The 23,470-nt window shown below is 45.3% G+C and overlaps 1 protein-coding gene across 6 annotated transcripts in view; it reads left to right on the forward strand.

Annotated features, from left to right (window-relative positions):
* The window catches only part of dab2ip (DAB2 interacting protein), a 362,460-nt gene that overhangs the window by 122,984 nt on the left and 216,006 nt on the right, over nucleotides 1-23,470 (forward strand). For all 6 annotated transcript variants that reach the window (XM_031892055.1, XM_031892058.1, XM_031892057.1 and 3 more), the window contains exon 2: nucleotides 13,041-13,144. In XM_031892055.1, the coding sequence (XP_031747915.1) occupies nucleotides 13,041-13,144 (104 nt within the window). The remainder of the gene's footprint in view (nucleotides 1-13,040; nucleotides 13,145-23,470) is intronic.

Consider the following 23,470-nt stretch of genomic DNA (forward strand, 5'->3'; position numbering starts at 1 on the left):
CCTTATATACGCGGCCAATTTTCTTTGTAATGAATTCCTATATTTTTGCCCGCGACCTTCTAGATGAGACTATTGCCTGTAGGATGGAATTCGTATTAAACATGTTCTAGGCTGCGGATGGAGCTTTTTATAGCGACGTTTCAGTTGGTCGTCGCCGAAACTTTTTCAAATTCTCTAGTTACCCGGCCTGGTTGCTAGGGAACAGAAAAAAGTTAGATTTTTTCACGTGTAAATGATCGTTTGCAGGTTGCCTATATGATTCCACTGGTGCCATTGGGCTTAATGTTTGTTTGGAGGTTAACTTACCCTTTAATTGACTGTTTAGCAGCACTTCAGACAGGTGCATCTTGGGACAGGTGCAAGGGCTGCCGACCTATCACATATCAGCATAAAGCTGCCCTGCACCAGTCTTTGAAATGCTGTCACCCAATCAGGTCCATTGCCCCGCCCCCAATTTTATTTTAAGGGCCAGTAGAGCCCTTCGCTTGATTGTCAGGCCTTTTTATTGCAATGAAGGGTTAATGACGGTGAAGGTCTCTGGTGCATCCTTGAGCCTTTCTTTAATTGGTCAGAAATGATTTACTAAGAAGATGGAGGCGGCCATATTCTCTGATGGGTGTGGCTTAAGGGATTAGACATTTTCTTTAAAAGGAAGCTAATTTAACTTGTTAGATAGTTGTTTAGGTGAGAGTTAGTCCAGTTCTTTATCCATTTCCATTTCCTTCATGCCCCTTTGTATAGATTTGTTCTGACCAATCACTGGTTTGGGGGCGGGACTGATAGGTAACTTGGAGCCAATAGGGAATGAGGGATATTACACCAGTGTAAGGCCATATAGGTTTGCACAGGAACTTTTAGACGAACAGAAAGTATAACTGCTCGGGGCTCGTTAGCTAATCGAAGCCACTAATTACCCTGCCTAACAGGGACGCAGGAAGCAACGGCGCTCAATGGAATATTGAGGTTTTGTCTCCTTATCACATAGATCCCAACCGCACGCTTCTGCCTCCCACAAACAACCCCCCAGTCCCTGCCGCGCACACTGGGCTTCTATAGTCAGCTAATGGCTGGCACATAGAGAAAACTGGCAGATCCTTGTGTTGCCATGTCGGCTATAGAAACGGCTAACGGCATAGGGAATAGATACGAGAGATAGATACAGATAGGGAATAGCCAGATAGATACATACAAATAGGTAGTTATAGATAGATACTGTAGCTAGATATAGAAATAGATATATAGCTAGATAGATAGATAGAGATAGCTAGATACGGATAGAGAAATAGATAGATAGATAGATAGAGATAAATAGATAGATATAGATAGATAGATATAGATAGATAGATACAGATAGATACATTTAAATAGATAGATATAGATAGATAGATAGATAGATAGAGATAAATAGATAGATAGATAAATAGATAGAGATAGCTAGATACGGATAGAGAAATAGATATAGATAGATAGATAGAGATAAATAGACAGATACAGATAGATGGATAGATACAGATAAATAGATAGATACAGATAGATAGATACAGATAAATAGATATAGATAGATAGATACAGATAAATAGATGGATATAGATACATAGCTAGATATAGATAGATAGATAGATACTGATAGATAGATAGATAGATAGATACAGATAAATAGATATAGATAGATGCAGATAAATAGATATCGATAGATAGATATAGATAGTTAGATACATATAAATAGATAGATACAGATAAATAGATAGATATAGATAGATATATAGATAGATACAGATAGAGACAGATAGATAGATACAGATATAGATAGATATAGATAGACACATAGATAGATATAGATATAAATATAGATGATAGATAGATAGATAGATAGATACAGATAGATAGATACAGAGAGATAGATACAGATAGATAGATACAGAGAGATAGATATAGATAGATAGATAGATAGATAGATAGATACAGAGAGATAGATATAGATAGATAGACACAGATAGATATAGATAGATAGATAGATAGATAGATACAGAGAGATAGATATAGATAGATAGACACAGATAGATATAGATAGATGATAGATAGATACAGATAGTTAGATAGATACAGATAGATAGAGACATTGTGCAATCTCCCCGGCCGCCTGGGCAGTACTGGGCAGTACACACAGGGCAGTTGCTAGGGGAAGGTCCTTTATGGGAAGGTGACTGTGCCCTGCAGGATCAGAGGAGCTTTGGGCCAGTAAATCCGTGCCCCCCCCAGCCCCCCATTGTGATACCCCCAGCTGGGCACAGGGCTCCGTTCCACACCCAGGGGCCGTCCGACAGTCTGTGCAAAGTGCGCCTTGTTTCCTTCATAGGGACTGTTTAAATGTCAAACATATCCTTTACACTATGGCAGCACCAATGAGATCTCTATGGGGCTATGTAATAAAAGTAGGGTTGCCCCCTTTCTTCGTGGCCCCTTATTGGCCAAGGAAGGGAGGCGAGGGTGGAGCTATGATGCAGAGGGGGGCCACAGCTGCTTAACTGTTGGGTGGAAGAAGTTTAGGGGCAGAATTGGGGCGGGGTGGTATTTTACCAACTCTATATAAAAGGCACTAAGTAGCAGTAATCCATAGCAACCAATCAGCTGGAAACATGTACTGGTCACCTGGCAACCTATTGGTTGCTATGGGTTACTGCTCCTGGGCAAACCTACTATATTTTATTACATATGGGGGTATGTGTGTATAGGGGGTGCCGCTCTCTCTCTATTGCACCTAAAATCCCATCTTCACCCCAACGAGTCGGCTAAATCCCATTATTATCCCATAATGTCTCCTTCCCATGATCCCCCTCTCCCCCCATGAAATAAATATACATATCTGAGTATACTGGGTGCGCTGGAACGTCGGCGGGGGGGACCCAGAAGGGGACCACCATTGGCTCGACCTTAGTGTAATATTTATCCGCCGCCGCCCCCTGTAGGGCGATGGGAATATTTGCACGATGACAATAGTGATGAATGGATCTCATTTAAAAACTGGCGCTTGCGGGGGGATTTATATCGTGCGTTACACGGGGAGACCCCCCACCGCCGACGCTGCCGCAGCCGCCAACCCTGCAATACTGTCTGTGCATTGCGCCAAAAGCCCCCAGCAACCCAGGGAACAACGAGTTTATCATGGGATTTTTTTGTTTCTCTCTCCATTTAAAAACAGATAAACATCATAAATATTATAGTGACACGTTAATGGATTCAAGGGGAAATTGTACCGAAGGAGAAAAAAAAAAATTATCCAACTGGTGTGTTGGGTTGGTAATGGCAGTTATACAGGGAACTCTGAGTATCACTCATGTATTATAAGGGATACTGTACCCCCTACTGTAAATGATAAGGATATTAGCAGTCACTGAGGGGTTCTGTGCCCCCCATATAAAGGCACAAGGCTGCAGGCTGAGTTATACAGGGAACTCTGAGTATCACTCATGTATTATAAGGGATAATGTACCCCCTACTGTAAATGATAAGGATATTAGCAGTCACTGAGGGGTTCTGTGCCCCCCATATAAAGGCACAAGGCTGCAGACTGAGTTATACAGGGAACTCTGAGTATCACTCATGTATTATAAGGGATAATGTACCCCCTACTGTAAATGATAAGGATATTAGCAGTCACTGAGGGGTTCTGTGCCCATATAAAGGCACAAGGCTGCAGGCTGAGTTATACAGGGAACTATGAGTATCACTCATGTATTATAAGGGATAATGTACCCCCTACTGTAAATGATAAGGATATTAGCAGTCACTGAGGGGTTCTGTGCCCATATAAAGGCACAAGGCTGCAGGCTGAGTTATACAGGGAACTATGAGTATCACTCATGTATTATAAGGGATAATGTACCCCCTACTGTAAATGATAAGGATATTAGCAGTCACTGAGGGGTTCTGTGCCCATATAAAGGCCACAAGGCTGCAGGCTGAGTTATACAGGGAACTCTGAGTATCACTCATGTATTATAAGGGATAATGTACCCCCTACTGTAAATGATAAGGATATTAGCAGTCACTGAGGGGTTCTGTGCCCCCCATATAAAGGCACAAGGCTGCAGGCTGAGTTATACAGGGAACTCTGAGTATCACTCATGTATTATAAGGGATAATGTACCCCCTACTGTAAATGATAAGGATATTAGCAGTCACTGAGGGGTTCTGTGCCCCCCATATAAAGGCACAAGGCTGCAGGCTGAGTTATACAGGGAACTCTGAGTATCACTCATGTATTATAAGGGATAATGTACCCCTACTGTAAATGATAAGGATATTAGCAGTCACTGAGGGGTTCTGTGCCCCCCATATAAAGGCACAAGGCTGCAGGCTGAGTTATACAGGGAACTCTGAGTATCACTCATGTATTATAAGGGATACTGTACCCCCTACTGTAAATGATAAGGATATTAGCAGTCACTGAGGGGTTCTGTGCCCCCCATATAAAGGCACAAGGCTGCAGGCTGAGTTATACAGGGAACTCTGAGTATCACTCATGTATTATAAGGGATACTGTACCCCCTACTGTAAATGATAAGGATATTAGCAGTCACTGAGGGGTTCTGTGCCCCCCATATAAAGGCACAAGGCTGCAGGCTGAGTTATACAGGGAACTCTGAGTATCACTCATGTATTATAAGGGATAATGTACCCCCTACTGTAAATGATAAGGATATTAGCAGTCACTGAGGGGTTCTGTGCCCCCCATATAAAGGCACAAGGCTGCAGACTGAGTTATACAGGGAACTCTGAGTATCACTCATGTATTATAAGGGATAATGTACCCCCTACTGTAAATGATAAGGATATTAGCAGTCACTGAGGGGTTCTGTGCCCATATAAAGGCACAAGGCTGCAGGCTGAGTTATACAGGGAACTCTGAGTATCACTCATGTATTATAAGGGATAATGTACCCCCTACTGTAAGTGATAAGGATATTAACAGTCTGCCCCCAGCATTAAAAGGGTCTCGAAAACGCTGGAGGAAAGAGTGACCTTTATCCCACAGAGTTAATTAGCGATGGGAATATCTGCTCCAGATCTTAATCAAATCACTGTGTTTGTGCCGCAGTCAGGCCGCGTTGACCACTCCCCGTCTGCCATTCCACCAATGTGTTTGCTTTTCCGACAGAGAAACAGCTTATTAAACATGAAACTGGTGGGGACTGGTCAGTGACTGACAATGTATTGCTTCCTTAGGGGGCTGTTCCTGCTGAATTGTGCTTAGTACAGGGGAATCCCTATGTGCCATAGTTTTATGGTATCTCTCTGTACAGGCTATGAGCAAACTTAGGGGGCTGTTCCTGCTGAATTGTGCTTAGTACAGGGGAATCCCTATGTGCCATAGTTTTATGGTATCTCTCTGTACAGGCTATGAGCAAACTTAGGAGGCTGTTCCTGCTGAATTGTGCTTAGTACAGGGGAATCCCTATGTGCCATAGTTTTATGGTATCTCTCTGTACAGGCTATGAGCAAACTTAGGGGGCTGTTCCTGCTGAATTGTGCTTAGTACAGGGGAATCCCTATGTGCCATAGTTTTATGGTATCTCTCTGTACAGGCTATGAGCAAACTTAGGGGGCTGTTCCTGCTGAATTGTGCTTAGTACAGGGGAATCCCTATGTGCCATAGTTTTATGGTATGTCTCTGTACAGGCTATGGGCAAACTTAGGGGGCTGTTCCTGCTGAATTGTGCTTGGTACAGGGGAATCCCTATGTTCCATGCCCTACTCTTAGCGGCAAGTTGAGTTACGGTTCCGCTCTCAGAACAGATTGGCTTTAAATCAGCTTAAGGGGATTGATGGCTTTATTTATTTCTGTAAAACACACTTAGCGGCTTCTGTGCATGAATACAGCCCCCGCTCTGTCTCTCCTATCTGATCCCCCCCCCATTGTAAGCAGCAGTCCTGCCCTGCTTTATGGCTGAGATTCTAGCTATCTGTATAACAGAGCATTCTGTCACAGTGGCACAGATCCTATCTGATCCCCCCATTGTAAGCAGCAGTCCTGCCCTGCTTTATGGCTGAGATTCTAGCTATCTGTATAACAGAGCATTCTGTCACAGTGGCACAGATCCTATCTGATCCCCCATTGTAAGCAGCAGTCCTGCCCTGCTTTATGGCTGAGATTCTAGCTATCTGTATAACAGAGCATTCTGTCACAGTGGCACAGATCCTATCTGATCCCCCCCATTGTAAGCAGCAGTCCTGCCCTGCTTTATGGCTGAGATTCTAGCTATCTGTATAACAGAGCATTCTGTCACAGTGGCACAGATCCTATCTGATCCCCCCATTGTAAGCAGCAGTCCTGCCCTGCTTCATGGCTGAGATTCTAGCTATCTGTATAACAGAGCATTCTGTCACAGTGGCACAGATCCTATCTGATCCCCCCATTGTAAGCAGCAGTCCTGCCCTGCTTCATGGCTGAGATTCTAGCTATCTGTATAACAGAGCATTCTGTCACAGTGGCACAGATCCTATCTGATCCCCCCATTGTAAGCAGCAGTCCTGCCCTGCTTTATGGCTGAGATTCTAGCTATCTGTATAACAGAGCATTCTGTCACAGTGGCACAGATCCTATCTGATCCCCCCATTGTAAGCAGCAGTCCTGCCCTGCTTTATGGCTGAGATTCTAGCTATCTGTATAACAGAGCATTCTGTCACAGTGGCACAGATCCTATCTGATCCCCCCATTGTAAGCAGCAGTCCTGCCCTGCTTTATGGCTGAGATTCTAGCTATCTGTATAACAGAGCATTCTGTCACAGTGGCACAGATCCTATCTGATCCCCCCATTGTAAGCAGCAGTCCTGCCCTGCTTTATGGCTGAGATTCTAGCTATCTGTATAACAGAGCATTCTGTCACAGTGGCACAGATCCTATCTGATCCCCCCATTGTAAGCAGCAGTCCTGCCCTGCTTTATGGCTGAGATTCTAGCTATCTGTATAACAGAGCATTCTGTCACAGTGGCACAGATCCTATCTGATCCCCCCATTGTAAGCAGCAGTCCTGCCCTGCTTTATGGCTGAGATTCTAGCTATCTGTATAACAGAGCATTCTGTCACAGTGGCACAGATCCTATCTGATCCCCCCATTGTAAGCAGCAGTCCTGCCCTGCTTTATGGCTGAGATTCTAGCTATCTGTATAACAGAGCATTCTGTCACAGTGGCACAGATCTTGTTAGACACATTTCTGTCTTGTTCTAATGTCAGAACCCAAACAAAGTGCATAGTTGTTACTCAGACAAATCACTTGTTACAATGTAAGTAATTGTTTGCCATTGGGGCACCTTTGCTGTTTCAGGGCCAGAGCTGTGTAATGTACAGATATATATATATATCCCGGTAGCAGAACAAATTGCACAAATAAATAGAAGCTCTTCGCTCCATAGCCGACAATGTATAATCATCTCTAAAATGATCTCACAAATCCCTTTATCTTGCAGCCGATAGTCATTTCATGGCAGGAATCGATTCAGTAATGACTCCCCCTGTGCGGCGGCGCTCGCCAGCCCTCGGCCTGAAAAGTGTCAGAAATGCTCTTAGTGTAATATCCTAAAAGCATCAAGACGTTACGTGTCACCTTTGTCTTGGGACCGGCGCCCATTATTGTCGGCTGCCAGGGGAGAAAATGTTCTCAGAGTAATGCAGGGAAATGCCCTCCCTTGCACGTGCCAACCCCTCCTCTTATATATACAGAGAGGGAATGTTCTGGGCACACAATAAGCTGTACTCCCATACTGTACTGTCTAAGGGAAACACTATGGCACCTCCCTCCCATATGTATAAATACAAATATACAGAGAAGGAATGCTCTGGGCACACAATAAGCTGTACTCCCATACTGTACTGTCTAAGGGAAACACTATGGCACCTCCCTCCCATATGTATAAATACAAATATACAGAGAGGGAATGTTCTGGGCACACAATAAGCTGTACCCCCATACTGTACTGTCTAAGGGAAACACTATGGAACCCCCTACCCATATGTATAAATACAAATATACAGAGAAGGAATGTTCTGGGCACACAATAAGCTGTACCCCCATACTGTACTGTCTAAGGGAAACACTATGGAACCCCCTACCCATATGTATAAATACAAATATACAGAGAAGGAATGTTCTGGGCACACAATAAGCTGTACCCCCATACTGTACTGTCTAAGGGAAACACTATGGCACCCCCTACCCATATGTATAAATACAAATATACAGAGAAGGAATGTTCTGGGCACACAATAAGCTGTACCCCCATACTGTACTGTCTAAGGGAAACACTATGGCACCTCCTACCCATATGTATAAATACAAATATACAGAGAAGGAATGTTCTGGGCACACAATAAGCTGTACCCCCATACTGTACTGTCTAAGGGAAACACTATGGCACCCCCTACCCATATGTATAAATACAAATATACAGAGAGGGAATGTTCTGGGCACACAATAAGCTGTACCCCCATACTGTACTGTCTAAGGGAAACACTATGGCACCTCCCTCCCATATGTATAAATACAAATATACAGAGAAGGAATGTTCTGGGCACACAATAAGCTGTACCCTCATACTGTACTGTCTAAAGGAAACACTATGGCACCCCCTACCCATATGTATAAATACAAATATACAGAGAGGGAATGTTCTGGGCACACAATAAGCTGTACCCCCATACTGTACTGTCTAAGGGAAACACTATGGCACCCCCTACCCATATGTATAAATACAAATATACAGAGAGGGAATGTTCTGGGCACACAATAAGCTGTACCCCCATACTGTACTGTCTAAGGGAAACACTATGGCACCCCCTACCCATATGTATAAATACAAATATACAGAGAAGGAATGTTCTGGGCACACAATAAGCTGTACCCCCATACTGTACTGTCTAAGGGAAACACTATGGCACCTCCCTCCCATATGTATAAATACAAATATACAGAGAAGGAATGCTCTGGACACACAATAAGCTGTACCCCCATACTGTACTGTCTAAGGGAAACACTATGGCACCTCCTACCCATATGTATAAATACAAATATACAGAGAAGGAATGTTCTGGGCACACAATAAGCTGTACCCCCATACTGTACTGTCTAAGGGAAACACTATGGCACCTCCCTCCCATATGTATAAATACAAATATACAGAGAAATTCCTTCTCTGTAAATTTGTATTTATACATATGGGAGGGAGGTTCTATGTTGCTACGGAGAAACCATATCAGGACACAGCGATTGGCTGTCCCTATGACATTATTTCATTCTATCCATTTCCTTTAGAGCCAATGAATCATAATCTTGGGCAAGTGCGTTACATTAGGGGGTTCTCCCTTAGGTTGCCAACTTTTTCTATTACTAATTCTGGCATTGGGTTGGGAGGCAGGGCGTTCTGTCATTTGGGGGTGGGGCTATGATTAAAGGGGCGGGGGAACGGTAAATGCTGAAATGGGTGGGCTGGGCGGGGTTATAGGCGGAGCAGAGGTGGCCCCATAGTTATAAAGGGTGATCGGCAATGGAGAGGATCAGGGAAGGGAGGGATTTATAGGCCATTACAAACTTACTGGTAAGTAGACTGCCAGTAAATTTGTAATACTGGTGCTGCCACCGGCCAACCCTACTCGCCTAACTCCATCTTGTTTAAGTCCTTGCTCCGCCCCTTTGACATCACAGCCCCTCCCTGTGACCACACCTCCCATTATTGGCAATTGCCGGAACCACAACGGTCAACTCTAATTGTGTAACTATTTAAGGTCCCCATACACGGGCCGATTCTAGCTGCTGATATGGGTCCCTTAGACTGATTCGGCAGCTAATCGGACCCTTTATGGGCACTACCGACGGGCTTGCCTGAAATCGGCCAGATATCGATCGGCAGGTTAAAAAAAATCTTGTCGGATCGGGGGCCACATTGGCTCGTTGATGGGGTCCCGACCCGATTTTGTCTATACCCGTCATTATAATTAAATCGTTTGGCCCCATTGACCGAATTATCATGGATTCTCCCGATATTGCCCACCCGTAGGTGGCGCCACCTTTATTGTGGGTTCCAGTTTCCATCAGAGACGTTTGCTTCCCCTTTGAGTTCCATATTGTGCTGCAAAGGAACAGCTTCTGCCTCTAACGATCTGATTTCCTCTCATTATCTCCGACTCCTCTCCCCGCGCATCTGCCTTTTCCCGCCCGTAAGCCGCCGCGTTCCAACCCGGGGTTTTTTGTTGACTGTAAATCCCCCGTCCATCTGGTTCCCTGGCTTCAGACGAGCCACAAATCAATAGGCGCGGCGCTTTGGATCTGCCAAAGAACCATACGGAGAGCTTTGCTGAGTCCGACTTCTACCTGCGCCGACATCTGCCGCGCCGCACAAATCAGCGGCCAATAAAAAAATGAGAAAAATGGGTTCTTATCGCCGGTTACAAATTATCTGCCGTGGCTTTGATTAGAATCAGAGGGAATTTACTGGTGTTTGTTTTGAGTCGCACCTTGAGGTGCTTGTTACTGTTGTCGTGCAAAAAGCGAAGCTTAATGGCGGTAATTAGGCGACAGACATTGCTTGTATTGCTACGCGCCGTGTCTGCGTTCTGCTGCGACTTTCTGCAACCTTAGAGTTAAGCTCATAGGAATGCTTATCACCTTTGGAAAATTCCATTTCATCCAACAGCCTTGTTGTTTATTTTATATTTCTCTATTTCTAAATGGAAAACTCAAAAACATTTTTGTTAGTAGATTCTGCACTCAGCCACTAGGGGGAGCATAGAGGGAATGCTACACAGCAAACTTCATATTAAAACTCAATGCTCAGGGTTGGACTGGACCCGCCCAAACCCCTCCCCCCTGAACTCTCCATTGATCACGCCCCCCCCGGGGATAATCCATGTTATGCACTGGGGTTGCTATGTCTGGTAGGGTTATATCTGGCCGGTATTTTATGGCCTAGCTGGTCAATACGAGCCAATCCTGGAGCTGGTTTTACTGGCAGTGTTTTTGTGGGTAAATTAGTAATGACCTGTTATTCCGCCCCCCAATACCTGCTCTGAGGTTGTCCATGTTCTCTCTGATATCTCCCCCGCCCAACACACCACCATTAGCTAGATCTGTCCCATGCCACCCTATCATATAATTGCTCCGCCCCATTTTGCATCACTACTCCGCCCATTTTACATCATTACCCTGCCCCCACCCGCCCCCCTTCCTATCTCCTGGCTGGTATTATTAGTTAAGAAAGGTGGCAACCCAAGTATCAGTTGGACCTCAAGACTGGGGCGAGGGGCCCTGGGGGGGGTGTGGTGGCCCTAAAATGGCAGCACTGATCCCGGACCACCCATCCAATACTGGTTTTGCTATAATAGCTCCATGTATTGTTGAAAGCAGACCCCACAGTATTAACTACAGTAGCAGCAGACTGCCTCCATAGACTTCATAAGGTCAGAGTCTGACCTAAAGGACTCTATGGTAGGTAAATGCAGAAAAGTGATACTAAGCTGCTGTAAATTTCACCTGGGTATAAAATGCTGTGGAATTCACTATGAAAAAGTTCCACTTTCCGCTGGTATTTGGCCGATTTCATCTGGATACCATATGATTGCCCCGCCCCATCTTGCATCACTACTCCACCCATTTTACATCATTACCCTGCCCCCACTGCCCCCTTCCTATCCCCTGGCTGGTATTATTAGTTAAGAAAGACCCTATCATCAGTTGGACCTCAAGACTGGGGCAAGGGGCCCTAGGGGGTGTGGTGGCCCTGATCCCGGACCACCAATCCAATACTGGTTTTGCTATAATAGCTCCATGTATTGTTGAAAGCAGACCCCACAGTATTCATTCCATTCTACTCTAGATAAACTACAGTAGCAGCCGACTGCCTCCATAGACTTCATAAGGTCAGAGTTTGACCTAAAGGACTCTATGGTAGGCGAATGCAGAAAAGTGATACCTAGCTGCTGTAAATTTCACCTGGATATAAAATGCTGTGGAATTCACTATGAAAAAGTTCCACTTTCCAGTCTGGTACCAAACTCTAAAGGGGCTCGTATTTGGCCGATTTCATCTGGATACCATATGATTGCTCCGCCCCATCTTGCATCACTACTCCACCCATTTTACATCATTACCCTGCCCCCCATCCCACCCCCTTCCTATCCCCTGGCTGGTGTTATTAGTTAAGAAAGGTGGCAACCCTAGTATCAGTTGGACCTCAAGACTGGGGGGAGGGGCCCTGGGGGGTGTGGTGGCCCTAAAATGGCAGCACTGATCCCGGACCACCCATCCAATACTGGTTTTGCTATAATAGCTCCATGTATTGTTGAAAGCAGACCCCACAGTATTAACTACAGTAGCAGCAGACTGCCTCCATAGACTTCATAAGGTCAGAATCTGACCTAAAGGACTCTATGGTAGGCGAATGCCAAAAAGTGATATCTAGCTGCTGTAACTTTCACCTGGGTATAAAATTCTGTGGAATTCACTATGAAAAAGTTCCGCTTTCCAGTCTGGTACCAAACTCTAAAGGGGCTCGTATTTGGCCGATTTCATCTGGATATGAGTGGCCAATTGTAGGCCCCACCGACTGATCCTGGTGTATTGAGAATTGTCGGCCATATTGGGAAAAATTTCTGTTGCTCAGGAAAGAAATTGAAAAACATATACGGGTACGGCCCACCATATTGTCCATTTGGCTTGGGGGTCAGATGACGTACAGGCCGGTCTGTGAGTGGCCAGAAACTTTTTCTCCCCCCCCCCCCCACTACTCATGGCCCTAAATACCCAAACGGCACATTCCTGCTCTTTGTATCAGTGAGAAATTGCTATTTATGAAGGCGGCCGGGAAGCGGTAACGAGTTGTGCGGAATTGCAATGAGCTGATCAGACTGGGGAGTGAGTGTCGTTGCAATTCATTTGCAACTGTAGCGAAAGTGAGAATTAAACTCTCTGGGTGTAGATTATCTTTTATTCATACAGATTTCTATCCTGCCGACGTTTAAAGCTCCCGTCTCTCTTCCCTTTCTCCGTAGAGTCGCCGCCTGAGAGAACAGGTAGGAGGCGCAGCATGCCTGGGAGTTCCTCGGATCAGAGTCCCACCATGGACCAGTCAGCGACCACCCCATTTCGAGTCACGGTATGGTCCTCTTGGTCTCACTTTGCTTTTTTTTTAAAAAAAATGTCATTATATTCCATATATTAAAAAAAATGATGTTTTAAAGGACATCACACAGAGCAGCAGGACAATAGAATTGTTCGATGGCTTTCCTTCCTGAGTAAAACGCTCTTACTCCCATGTTGGAAGGACGATCCGTTCAAAAGTTATTCCTCAAAGAACCCTGAGCAAGCTTTCCGCCATTTTGAGGATCATTCAACCATCACACTGATGAAATTCAGGGGGATTCTGTACTTGAACTGGTTAAATCCTTTGTGACTTTGTAACCTATCTATTGTAGGTATCTAACAAAAGTCTGGACCTTCCAGGATGCTTCTGGTTGGTTGCTATGGGTTACAGGACTAACGGGAAACTATTTATAGTTGGAGAATCAGTGAGTGGATTAAAGTTACATCCCAGAGAAACTTTCCAAACTCCATGTTGAGCACTGAGGTTTCATGTACTCTAATATCATATTAACTATCCAGTCAACAATGTTGGGGGTTGGGTTTAACAAAAAGTGGGTGGGATTTATTGAATTGAGGGAGTGACCGAATGTAACAGGGTGTGGCTGAGAGCTCCTCAATGAGCAGAACCATATGACCTTACCAAGAAAGAAATGGATGGACGGGGTTGGGTTTAACTAAGAGTGGGTGAATTTGTTTGGAATTGTGGGCGTGTCTGAGTGTAATGGGGTGGGGCTTTTGTAAATGATATTATCTTGTTCTTCAAACTGGTAAAGTTCTTCTTGATCAATGGGCTATCAATGTCAGTAGAAGACCCCAGTGCAAGACTGTGGTTGGAGAACATCATACCTACCAGCCAGGGCTGCTTCAAGGTACCAGTGGGTCCAGAAGAAAGAAGTTATTGGCCCCTGCAGCCCCCTCCCACCAAAAAAAACAAACATTTCTAGCAGTTTTACGCCTCAAGCAGAGGAATTTGAATGTAGAAGGTTCATAAAAGAAGAAACCCTCAGACCTTCTCAATGAGCAGAACCACACACCGAAGGCAGTAACCATAGAGACCCTGAGAGCTCCTCAATGAGCAGAACTTTACGACCTAACCAAGAAAGAAATGGATGGACGGGGGTTGGGTTTAACAAAGAGTGGGTGAATTTGTTTGGAATTGTGGGAGTGGCTGAGTGTAATGGGGTGTGGCTTTTGTACATGATATGATCTTGTGCTTCAAACTGGTAAAGTTCTTCTTGATCAATGGTCTATCAATGTCAGTAGAAGACCCCAGTGCAAGTCTGTGGTTAGAAAACATCATACCTACCAGCCAGGGATGCTTCAATGTACCAGTGGGTCCAGGATAAAGAATTTGTAGGTCCCTGCTGCTCCACCCCCCAATAAAATTGTAGCAGTTTTACCCCTCAAGCAGAGGAATTTGAATGTAGAAAAGCAGTAACGATCCTGAGACCCTGAGAGCTACTCAATGAGTAGAACCATACAACCTAACCAAGAAAGAAATGGATGGACGGGGTTGGGTTTAACCAAGAGTGGGTGAATTTGTTTGGAATTGTGGGAGTGGCTGAGTGTAATGGGGTGTGGCTTTTGTACATGATATGATCTTGTGCTTCAAACTGGTAAAGTTCTTCTTGATCAATGGTCTATCAATGTCAGTAGAAGACCCCAGTGCAAGTCTGTGGTTAGAAAACATCATACCTACCAGCCAGGGATGCTTCAATGTACCAGTGGGTCCAGGATAAAGAATTTGTAGGTCCCTGCTGCTCCACCCCCCAATAAAATTGTAGCAGTTTTACCCCTCAAGCAGAGGAATTTGAATGTAGAAAAGCAGTAACGATCCTGAGAACCTGAGAGCTACTCAATGAGTAGAACCATACAACCTAACCAAGAAAGAAATGGATGGACGGGGTTGGGTTTAACCAAGAGCGGGTGAATTTGTTTTGAATTGTGGGAGTGTCTGAGTGTAATGGGGTGTGGCTTTTGAGATGCATTGTAAATGATATTATCTTGTTCTTCAAACTGGTAAAGTTCTTCTTCATCAATGGTCTATCAATGTCAGTAGAAGACCCCAGTGCAATACTGTGGTTAGAGAACATCATACCTACCAACCACGGCTGCTTTAAGGTACCAGTGGGTCCAGGAGAAAGAATTTATTGGCCCCTTCCACCAAAAAAAAACATTTCTAGCAGTTTTACCCCTCAAGAAGAGGAATTTGAATGTAGAAGGTCCATAAAAGAAGAAACCCTCAGACCTTCTCAATGAGCAGAACCACACACCAAAGGCAGTAACCATAGAGACCCTGAGAGCTCCTCAATGAGCAGAACCATACAACCTAACCAAGAAAGAAATGGATGGACGGGGGTTGGGTTTAACAAAGAGTGGGTGAATTTGTTTTGAATTGTGGGAGGGGCTGAGTGTAATGGGGTGTGGCTTTTGTAAATGATATTATCTTGTTCTTCAGACTGGTAAAGTTCTTCTTGATCAATGGTCTATCAATGTCAGTAGAAGACCCCAGTGCAAGACTATGTTTAGAGAACATCATACCTACCAGCCAGGGATGCTTTAAGGTACCAGTAGGTCCAGGATAAAGAATTTGTAGGTCCCTGCTGCTCCACCCCCCAATAAAATTGTAGCAGTTTTACCCCTCAAGCAGAGGAATTTGAATGTAGAAAAGCAGTAACGATAGAGACCCTGAGAGCTCCTCAATGAGCAGAACCATACAACTTAACCAAGAAAGAAATGGATGGACGGGGTTTAACAAAGAGCGGGTGAATTTGTTTGGAATTGTGGGAGTGGCTGAGTGTAATGGGGTGTGGCTTTTGAGATGCATTGTAAATGATATTATCTTGTTCTTCAAACTGGTAAAGTTCTTCTTCATCAATGGTCTAACATTGTCAATAGAAGACCCCAGTGCAATACTGTGGTTAGAGAACATCATACCTACCAACCAGGGCTGCTTCAAGGTACCAGTGGGTCCAGGAGAATTTATTGGCCCCATCCACCAAAAAAAAAAACATTTCTAGCAGTTTTACCCCTCAAGAAGAGGAATTTGAATGTAGAAGGTCCATAAAAGAAGAAACCCACAGACCTTCTCAATGAGCAGAACCACACACCAAAGGCAGTAACCAATAGAGACCCTGAGAGCTCCTCAATGAGCAGAACCATACAACCTAACCAAGAAAGAAATGGATGGACGGGGGTAGGGTTTAACAAAGAGTGGGTGTGTCTGAGTGTAATGGGGTGTGGCTTTTGTAAATGATATTATCTTATTCTTCAAACTGGTAAAGTTCTTCTTGTGGTCTCTCAATGTCAGTAGAAGACCCCAGTGCAAGACTGTGGTTAGAGAACATCATACCTACCAGCCAAGGCTGCTTTAAGGTATCAGTGGGTCCAGGAGAAAGAATTTATAGGCCCCTGCAGCCCCCCCAAAATTTGTAGCAGTTTTACCCCTCAAGAGGTGGAACTTGAATGTAGAAAGTCTATAAAGGAAGCAACCCTGGGATCTTCTCAATGAGCAGAACCACACACCGAAGGCAGAAATGGTGGTGGGCACCCCTGTCCTGGCCAGTAATGCCCATGCCTACTCTCCAGTAATGCCACGTTGGGCCCTAATGGGAATAGGAGAGGTCTATCTGTTGCCAGGCAGAGCCAGTCCTATAAATGGGGGGGGTGAATACAGAGTAGCACATGGAAGAACAAGGAACTCACTGTACAGGGGTAGGTGGGCTTAATGAGCAGTATATTCACTGTATTCATTCAGAGCGCTCTAATTATATATAATATATGCATTCTCTAGCTAATTAGCGCTAGTCTCACCTTCCTCCTGTACAGCACTAACGCCTCGTATTCTGTCATCTGATTGGGTCACTTAAAATATTTCATTGAAAGCAAACTCAGTGATGGTCAGGTGACAGAAAAAAGGACCAACCAAAATTTAATTCTAAGCAACTCCCCAATATCCATTCATCCCTCATTCTCACTGGGTTTATAGTTATGTGTAACTGTCACTGTGTCTGTCCCTTTCCCTTCCCTGCACTGCTGGTTCTGACTCCTGATACAACTCCCCAATATCCATTCATTCCTCATTCTCACTGGGTTTATAGTTATGTGTAACTGTCACTGTGTCTGTCCCTTTCCCTTCCCTGCACTGCTGGTTCTGACTCCTGATACAACTCCCCAATATCCATTCATTCCTCATTCTCACTGGGTTTATAGTTATGTGTAACTGTCACTGTGTCTGTCCCTTTCCCTTCCCTGCACTGCTGGTTCTGACTCCTGATACAACTTCCCAATATCCATTCATTCCTCATTCTCACTGGGTTTATAGTTATGTGTAACTGTCACTGTGTCTGTCCCTTTCCCTTCCCTGCACTGCTGGTTCTGACTCCTGATACAACTTCCCAATATCCATTCATTCCTCATTCTCACTGGGTTTATAGTTATGTGTAACTGTCACTGTGTCTGTCCCTTTCCCTTCCCTGCACTGCTGGTTCTGACTCCTGATACAACTCCCCAATATCCATTCATCCCTCATTCTCACTGGGTTTATAGTTATGTGTAACTGTCACTGTGTCTGTCCCTTTCCCTTCCCTGCACTGCTGGTTCTGACTCCTGATACAACTCCCCAATATCCATTCATTCCTCATTCTCACTGGGTTTATAGTTATGTGTAACTGTCACTGTGTCTGTCCCTTTCCCTTCCCTGCACTGCTGGTTCTGACTCCTGATACAACTCCCCAATATCCATTCATTCCTCATTCTCACTGGGTTTATAGTTATGTGTAACTGTCACTGTGTCTGTCCCTTTCCCTTCCCTGCACTGCTGGTTCTGACTCCTGATACAACTCCCCAATATCCATTCATTCCTCATTCTCACTGGGTTTATAGTTATGTGTAACTGTCACTGTGTCTGTCCCTTTCCCTTCCCTGCACTGCTGGTTCTGACTCCTGATACAACTCCCCAATATCCATTCATTCCTCATTCTCACTGGGTTTATAGTTATGTGTAACTGTCACTGTGTCTGTCCCTTTCCCTTCTCTGCACTGCTGGTTCTGACTCCTGATACAATTCCCCAATATCCATTCATTCCTCATTCTCACTGGGTTTATAGTTATGTGTAACTGTCACTGTGTCTGTCCCTTTCCCTTCCCTGCACTGCTGGTTCTGACTCCTGATACAACTCCCCAATATCCATTCATTCCTCATTCTCACTGGGTTTATAGTTATGTGTAACTGTCACTGTGTCTGTCCCTTTCCCTTCTCTGCACTGCTGGTTCTGACTCCTGAGACAATGCTGATTTAGAGCAGAGTATAGAGCAGATACTCTAGATGACGGCTGGTTGGATATTTTTACCACTGATAAGCTCGGTTGCAATAATGTGCAATTAAATCCCGTTCCGTGAGTCCAAACCTCGGGTTGATCAGTGAACTGATTTCTGGGTCACGGCTGATCTGCTAATCAGATGTGGAGAGAAAAAGGGCTAATTAAAAATGGAATTTGTTCCGGGTTCCACTGCGAGATCATTAGATTTTCTGCTGGTTAAGGTGTGACCAATTCCCCGACTTGTCCTTTATCTGTCACACGCTATGGAAATTATTTGTGCTAACCCGATCCTTCATGGGAATTACACTGCGCGGCCGAGCCCTCATTCTGGTGGGGCAACTTGTCCACCACTGTGCTCTCATAGTATCAATATGGCACCTCCCTCCCATATGTATAAATACAAATATACAGAGAAGGAATGTTCTGGGCACACAATAAGCTGTACCCCCATACTGTACTGTCTAAGGGAAACACTATGGCACCTCCCTCCCATATGTATAAATACAAATATACAGAGAAGGAATGTTCTGGGCACACAATAAGCTGTACCCCCATACTGTACTGTCTAAGGGAAACACTATGGCACCCCCTCCCATATGTATAAATACAAATATACAGAGAAGGAATGTTCTGGGCACACAATAAGCTGTACCCCCATACTGTACTGTCTAAGGGAAACACTATGGCACCCCCTCCCATATGTATAAATACAAATATACAGAGAAGGAATGTTCTGGGCACACAATAAGCTGTACCCCCATACTGTACTGTCTAAGGGAAACACTATGGCACCTCCCTCCCATATGTATAAACACAAAAATACAGGGAAGGAATGTTCTGGGCACACAATAAGCTGTACCCCCATACTGTTCTGTCTAAAGGAAACACTATGGCACCTCCCTCCCATATGTATAAATACAAATATACAGAGAAGGAATGTTCTGGGCACACAATAAGCTGTACTCCCATACTGTACTGTCTAAGGGAAACACTATGACACCCCCTACCCATATGTATAAATACAAATATACAGAGAAGGAATGTTCTGGGCACACAATAAGCTGTACCCCCATACTGTACTGTCTAAGGGAAACACTATGGCACCCCCTCCCATATGTATAAATACAAATATACAGAGAAGGAATGTTCTGGGCACACAATAAGCTGTACCCCCATACTGTACTGTCTAAGGGAAACACTATGGCACCTCCCTCCCATATGTATAAACACAAAAATACAGGGAAGGAATGTTCTGGGCACACAATAAGCTGTACCCCCATACTGTTCTGTCTAAAGGAAACACTATGGCACCTCCCTCCCATATGTATAAATACAAATATACAGAGAAGGAATGTTCTGGGCACACAATAAGCTGTACTCCCATACTGTACTGTCTAAGGGAAACACTATGACACCCCCTACCCATATGTATAAATACAAATATACAGAGAAGGAATGTTCTGGGCACACAATAAGCTGTACCCCCATACTGTACTGTCTACGGGAAACACTATGGCACCTCCCTCCCATATGTATAAATACAAATATACAGAGAAGGAATGTTCTGGGCACACAATAAGCTGTACCCCCATACTGTACTGTCTAAGGGAAACACTATGACACCCCCTACCCATATGTATAAATACAAATAAATAGAGAAGGAATGTTCTGGGCACACAATAAGCTGCACCCCCGTACTGTATTGTCTAAGGGAAACACTATGGCACCTCCCTCCCATATGTATAAATACAGATATACAGAGAAGGAATGTTCTGGGCACCCAACAGGCTTCTTCTTTACTGTTTATTTAAGGGTAGATAAGTAGAACATAAAGCCAACCCTTTGAATACAGTACATTCCTGTTTTCAAGGCAATACACAACCCAACAGATCACATTATTTCCTATTAAAATCATTTCTTTATTGGAAGTTCTTTTGCAGTGCTGCCCGGGGACCAATAAATCCCCCCCCTCGGGTTATATCCTGAGCCCCAGCTGCTGCCACGCAGAGAAGGATTCGGAATGTGCCCAGAGCAAAATATAAGGATATATATATATATATTTTTGGCAGATAGCCCCGTGGCCCAGGAAATCAGCAGAACTGGGAGCTCTGAATTTGCTTCGGCCCTTTCGTTAGTTTTATTTCCCCGGCCCGGTGTGAATGCCAGGCTGACCTTTACCGGCTCACTAATGAGTTTTCCATTGCACCCTATTTATCATTTCCCAGCAAGCGCCGACTCCCCGCACTTTGCACAAGTCCATTAGCCGTACGAGTGTGTGCAGTTCCCTGGTACCGAGCCAGTCCAATCCCATCCCCTAAGAGTCCATTAGGCAAAGTCTATCTGTGTTGGCTAAGAGAGCCTTTCTATGGACCCGGCCCAGAGCATTCCAGAGTTGGAATGTCCCATACAAGTGTTACCTGTGCAGAACCAACAGTACACGTAGCTCCTGGGGCTATTAATAGGCATTTTCCTCTACTCACTAGTCTCTGGGCCATGTTAGAAATTCATAGACAGAATTGGAACATCCATAAGGGTCAACGTGGCCCACTAGGACCTCTGAGTTACTCTGGTGGGTCCCTTCACTTGGGTAGAAAAAGGACCCTCCACAAGGGTCAACGTGGCCCACCAGGACCTCGGAGTTACTATGGTGTGTCCCTTCACTTGGGCAGAAAAAGGACCCTTCACAAGGGTCAACATGGCCCACCAGGACCTCGGAGTTACTCTGGTGGGTCCCTTCACTTGGGCAGAAAAAGGACCCTCCTAAGGGTCAACATGGCCCACCAGGACCTCGGAGTTACTCTGGTGGGTCCCTTCACTTGGGCAGAAAAAGGACCCTCCTAAGGGTCAACATGGCCCACATGACCTCTGAGTTACTCTGGTGGTTCCCTTCACTTGTGCAGAAAAAGGACCCTCCTAAGGGTCAACGTGGCCCACCAGGACCTCGGAGTTACTCTGGTGGGTCCCTTCACTTGGTCAACATGGCCCACCAGGACCTCGGAGTTACTCTGGTGGGTCCCTTCACTTGGGCAGAAAAAGGACCCTCCTATGGGTCAACATGGCCAAGCAGGACCTCGGAGTTACTCTGGTGGGTCCCTTCACTTGGGTAGAAAAAGGACCCTCCACAAGGGTCAACGTGGCCCACCAGGACCTCGGAGTTACTATGGTGTGTCCCTTCACTTGGGCAGAAAAAGGACCCTTCACAAGGGTCAACATGGCCCACCTGGACCTCAGAGTTACTCTGGTGGGTCCCTTCACTTGGGCAGAAAAAGTACCCTCCTAAGGGTCAACATGGCCCACCAGGACCTCGGAGTTACTCTGGTGGGTCCCTTCACTTGGGCAGAAAAAGGACCCTCAACAAGGGTCAACGTGGCCCACCAGGACCTAGGAGTTACTCTGGTGGGTCCCTTCACTTGGGCAGAAAAAGGACCCTCAACAAGGGTCAACATGGCCCACCAGGACCTTGGAGTTACTCTGGTGGGTCCCTTCACTTGGGCAGAAAAAGGACCCTCCACAAGGGTCAACATGGCCCACCAGGACCTCGGAGTTACTCTGGTGGGTCCCTTCACTTGGGCAGAAAAAGGACCCTCAACAAGGGTCAACGTGGCCCACCAGGACCTAGGAGTTACTCTGGTGGGTCCCTTCACTTGGGCAGAAAAAGGACCCTCAACAAGGGTCAACATGGCCCACCAGGACCTTGGAGTTACTCTGGTGGGTCCCTTCACTTGGGCAGAAAAAGGACCCTCCACAAGGGTCAACATGGCCCACCAGGACCTCGGAGTTACTCTGGTGGGTCCCTTCACTTGGGCAGAAAAAGGACCCTCCTAAGGGTCAACATGGCCCACCAGGACCTCGGAGTTACTCTGGTGGGTCCCTTCACTTGGGCAGAATTTATCAATATTTTTAAATGGGACCAACATTAAATTTGACCACACATCTGTCAACCCGATTTAGGTACACACACTGGGACAATTTGTGCTGATCCAATGACCTTGTCATACAGTGGGGCCTATGAAAACCCATCGGACTAGGGACTTGGTCCTCTGTTGATTGGATTTTGAAGCCTTCATGATTTACGGGCAGATATTGGTCAGTCAGTGGGCTCCTTACAATGGCCAGTTAGATGCCAGTTCAGTCTGGAGGGACTGGGGCTCATTTATCAACATTGCCCATGGGTAGTAACCCATAGCAACCAACCAGTGACTGACTTTTTTTTAGCCAGCTGCAGGTAGAACAATAAATGCAACAGTTTGCTTGGTTACTGCCCATGGGCAAATTTGCCCAGTGTTGGTAAATGACCTCCACTGAGTCACAAGCTCCTATTGGCCAGTGTATGTTCATCCTAAATTGGGGTTCTACCGTGGGACCCAAGCGGGTCAGACTCTGAGGCTGCAGGAGGGAACAGGAGGGGAACAGAGGGAACAGCAATTTCATGTGAGGAGGGTCCAAAGATAACATTTTGCTGGGGGGCTTAGGCCCCCAAAGTTACGCCATTAGACCCAAGATATGGAGTGTTGCACCACTTGGATGCAGTCTTACTTCAGGCAGGGCCACAGAACACTCATGGGGACGCAATTTTGGGTGCAACCCTTAGGTTTGAGTCACTTGAGCTTCCGTTACTTGCTGCAGTTATACTTGCTTCCATTAGGGGGAGCCCAGAGCAGCATTGATTATCCATTGAGTGTGTTATAGGCACAATGGGGCTTTGTGGGGTCCTGACTGTGGCCATAGCAAGATTTTTAAAGGGCAACCCTGCCATAACTTTGTGTGATAAAGGAAAATACATTTTCAGGGGACCCTATATATATAATATGGGATCTGTTCCAGTTTCCCAGGATTCCGAGGCCGGTCGCATTGCGACACGTAAGGCTGAGAGACTCGGTGCCGTTATTTATCCCTCTGAATTCCAGCAGCGACTGCGGCGGCTGAGAGAAATGAGATGCGAGGGCCGGCCAATGTGTATCTACATCGTTTCCATGGCAACTCGGCCTTTTTTTTTTTGTACTTTTTTTTTTTTTTCC

The sequence above is a fragment of the Xenopus tropicalis genome, chromosome 8 (genome assembly GCF_000004195.4).
Source record: "Xenopus tropicalis strain Nigerian chromosome 8, UCB_Xtro_10.0, whole genome shotgun sequence".
Lineage (NCBI taxonomy): Eukaryota > Metazoa > Chordata > Amphibia > Anura > Pipidae > Xenopus > Xenopus tropicalis.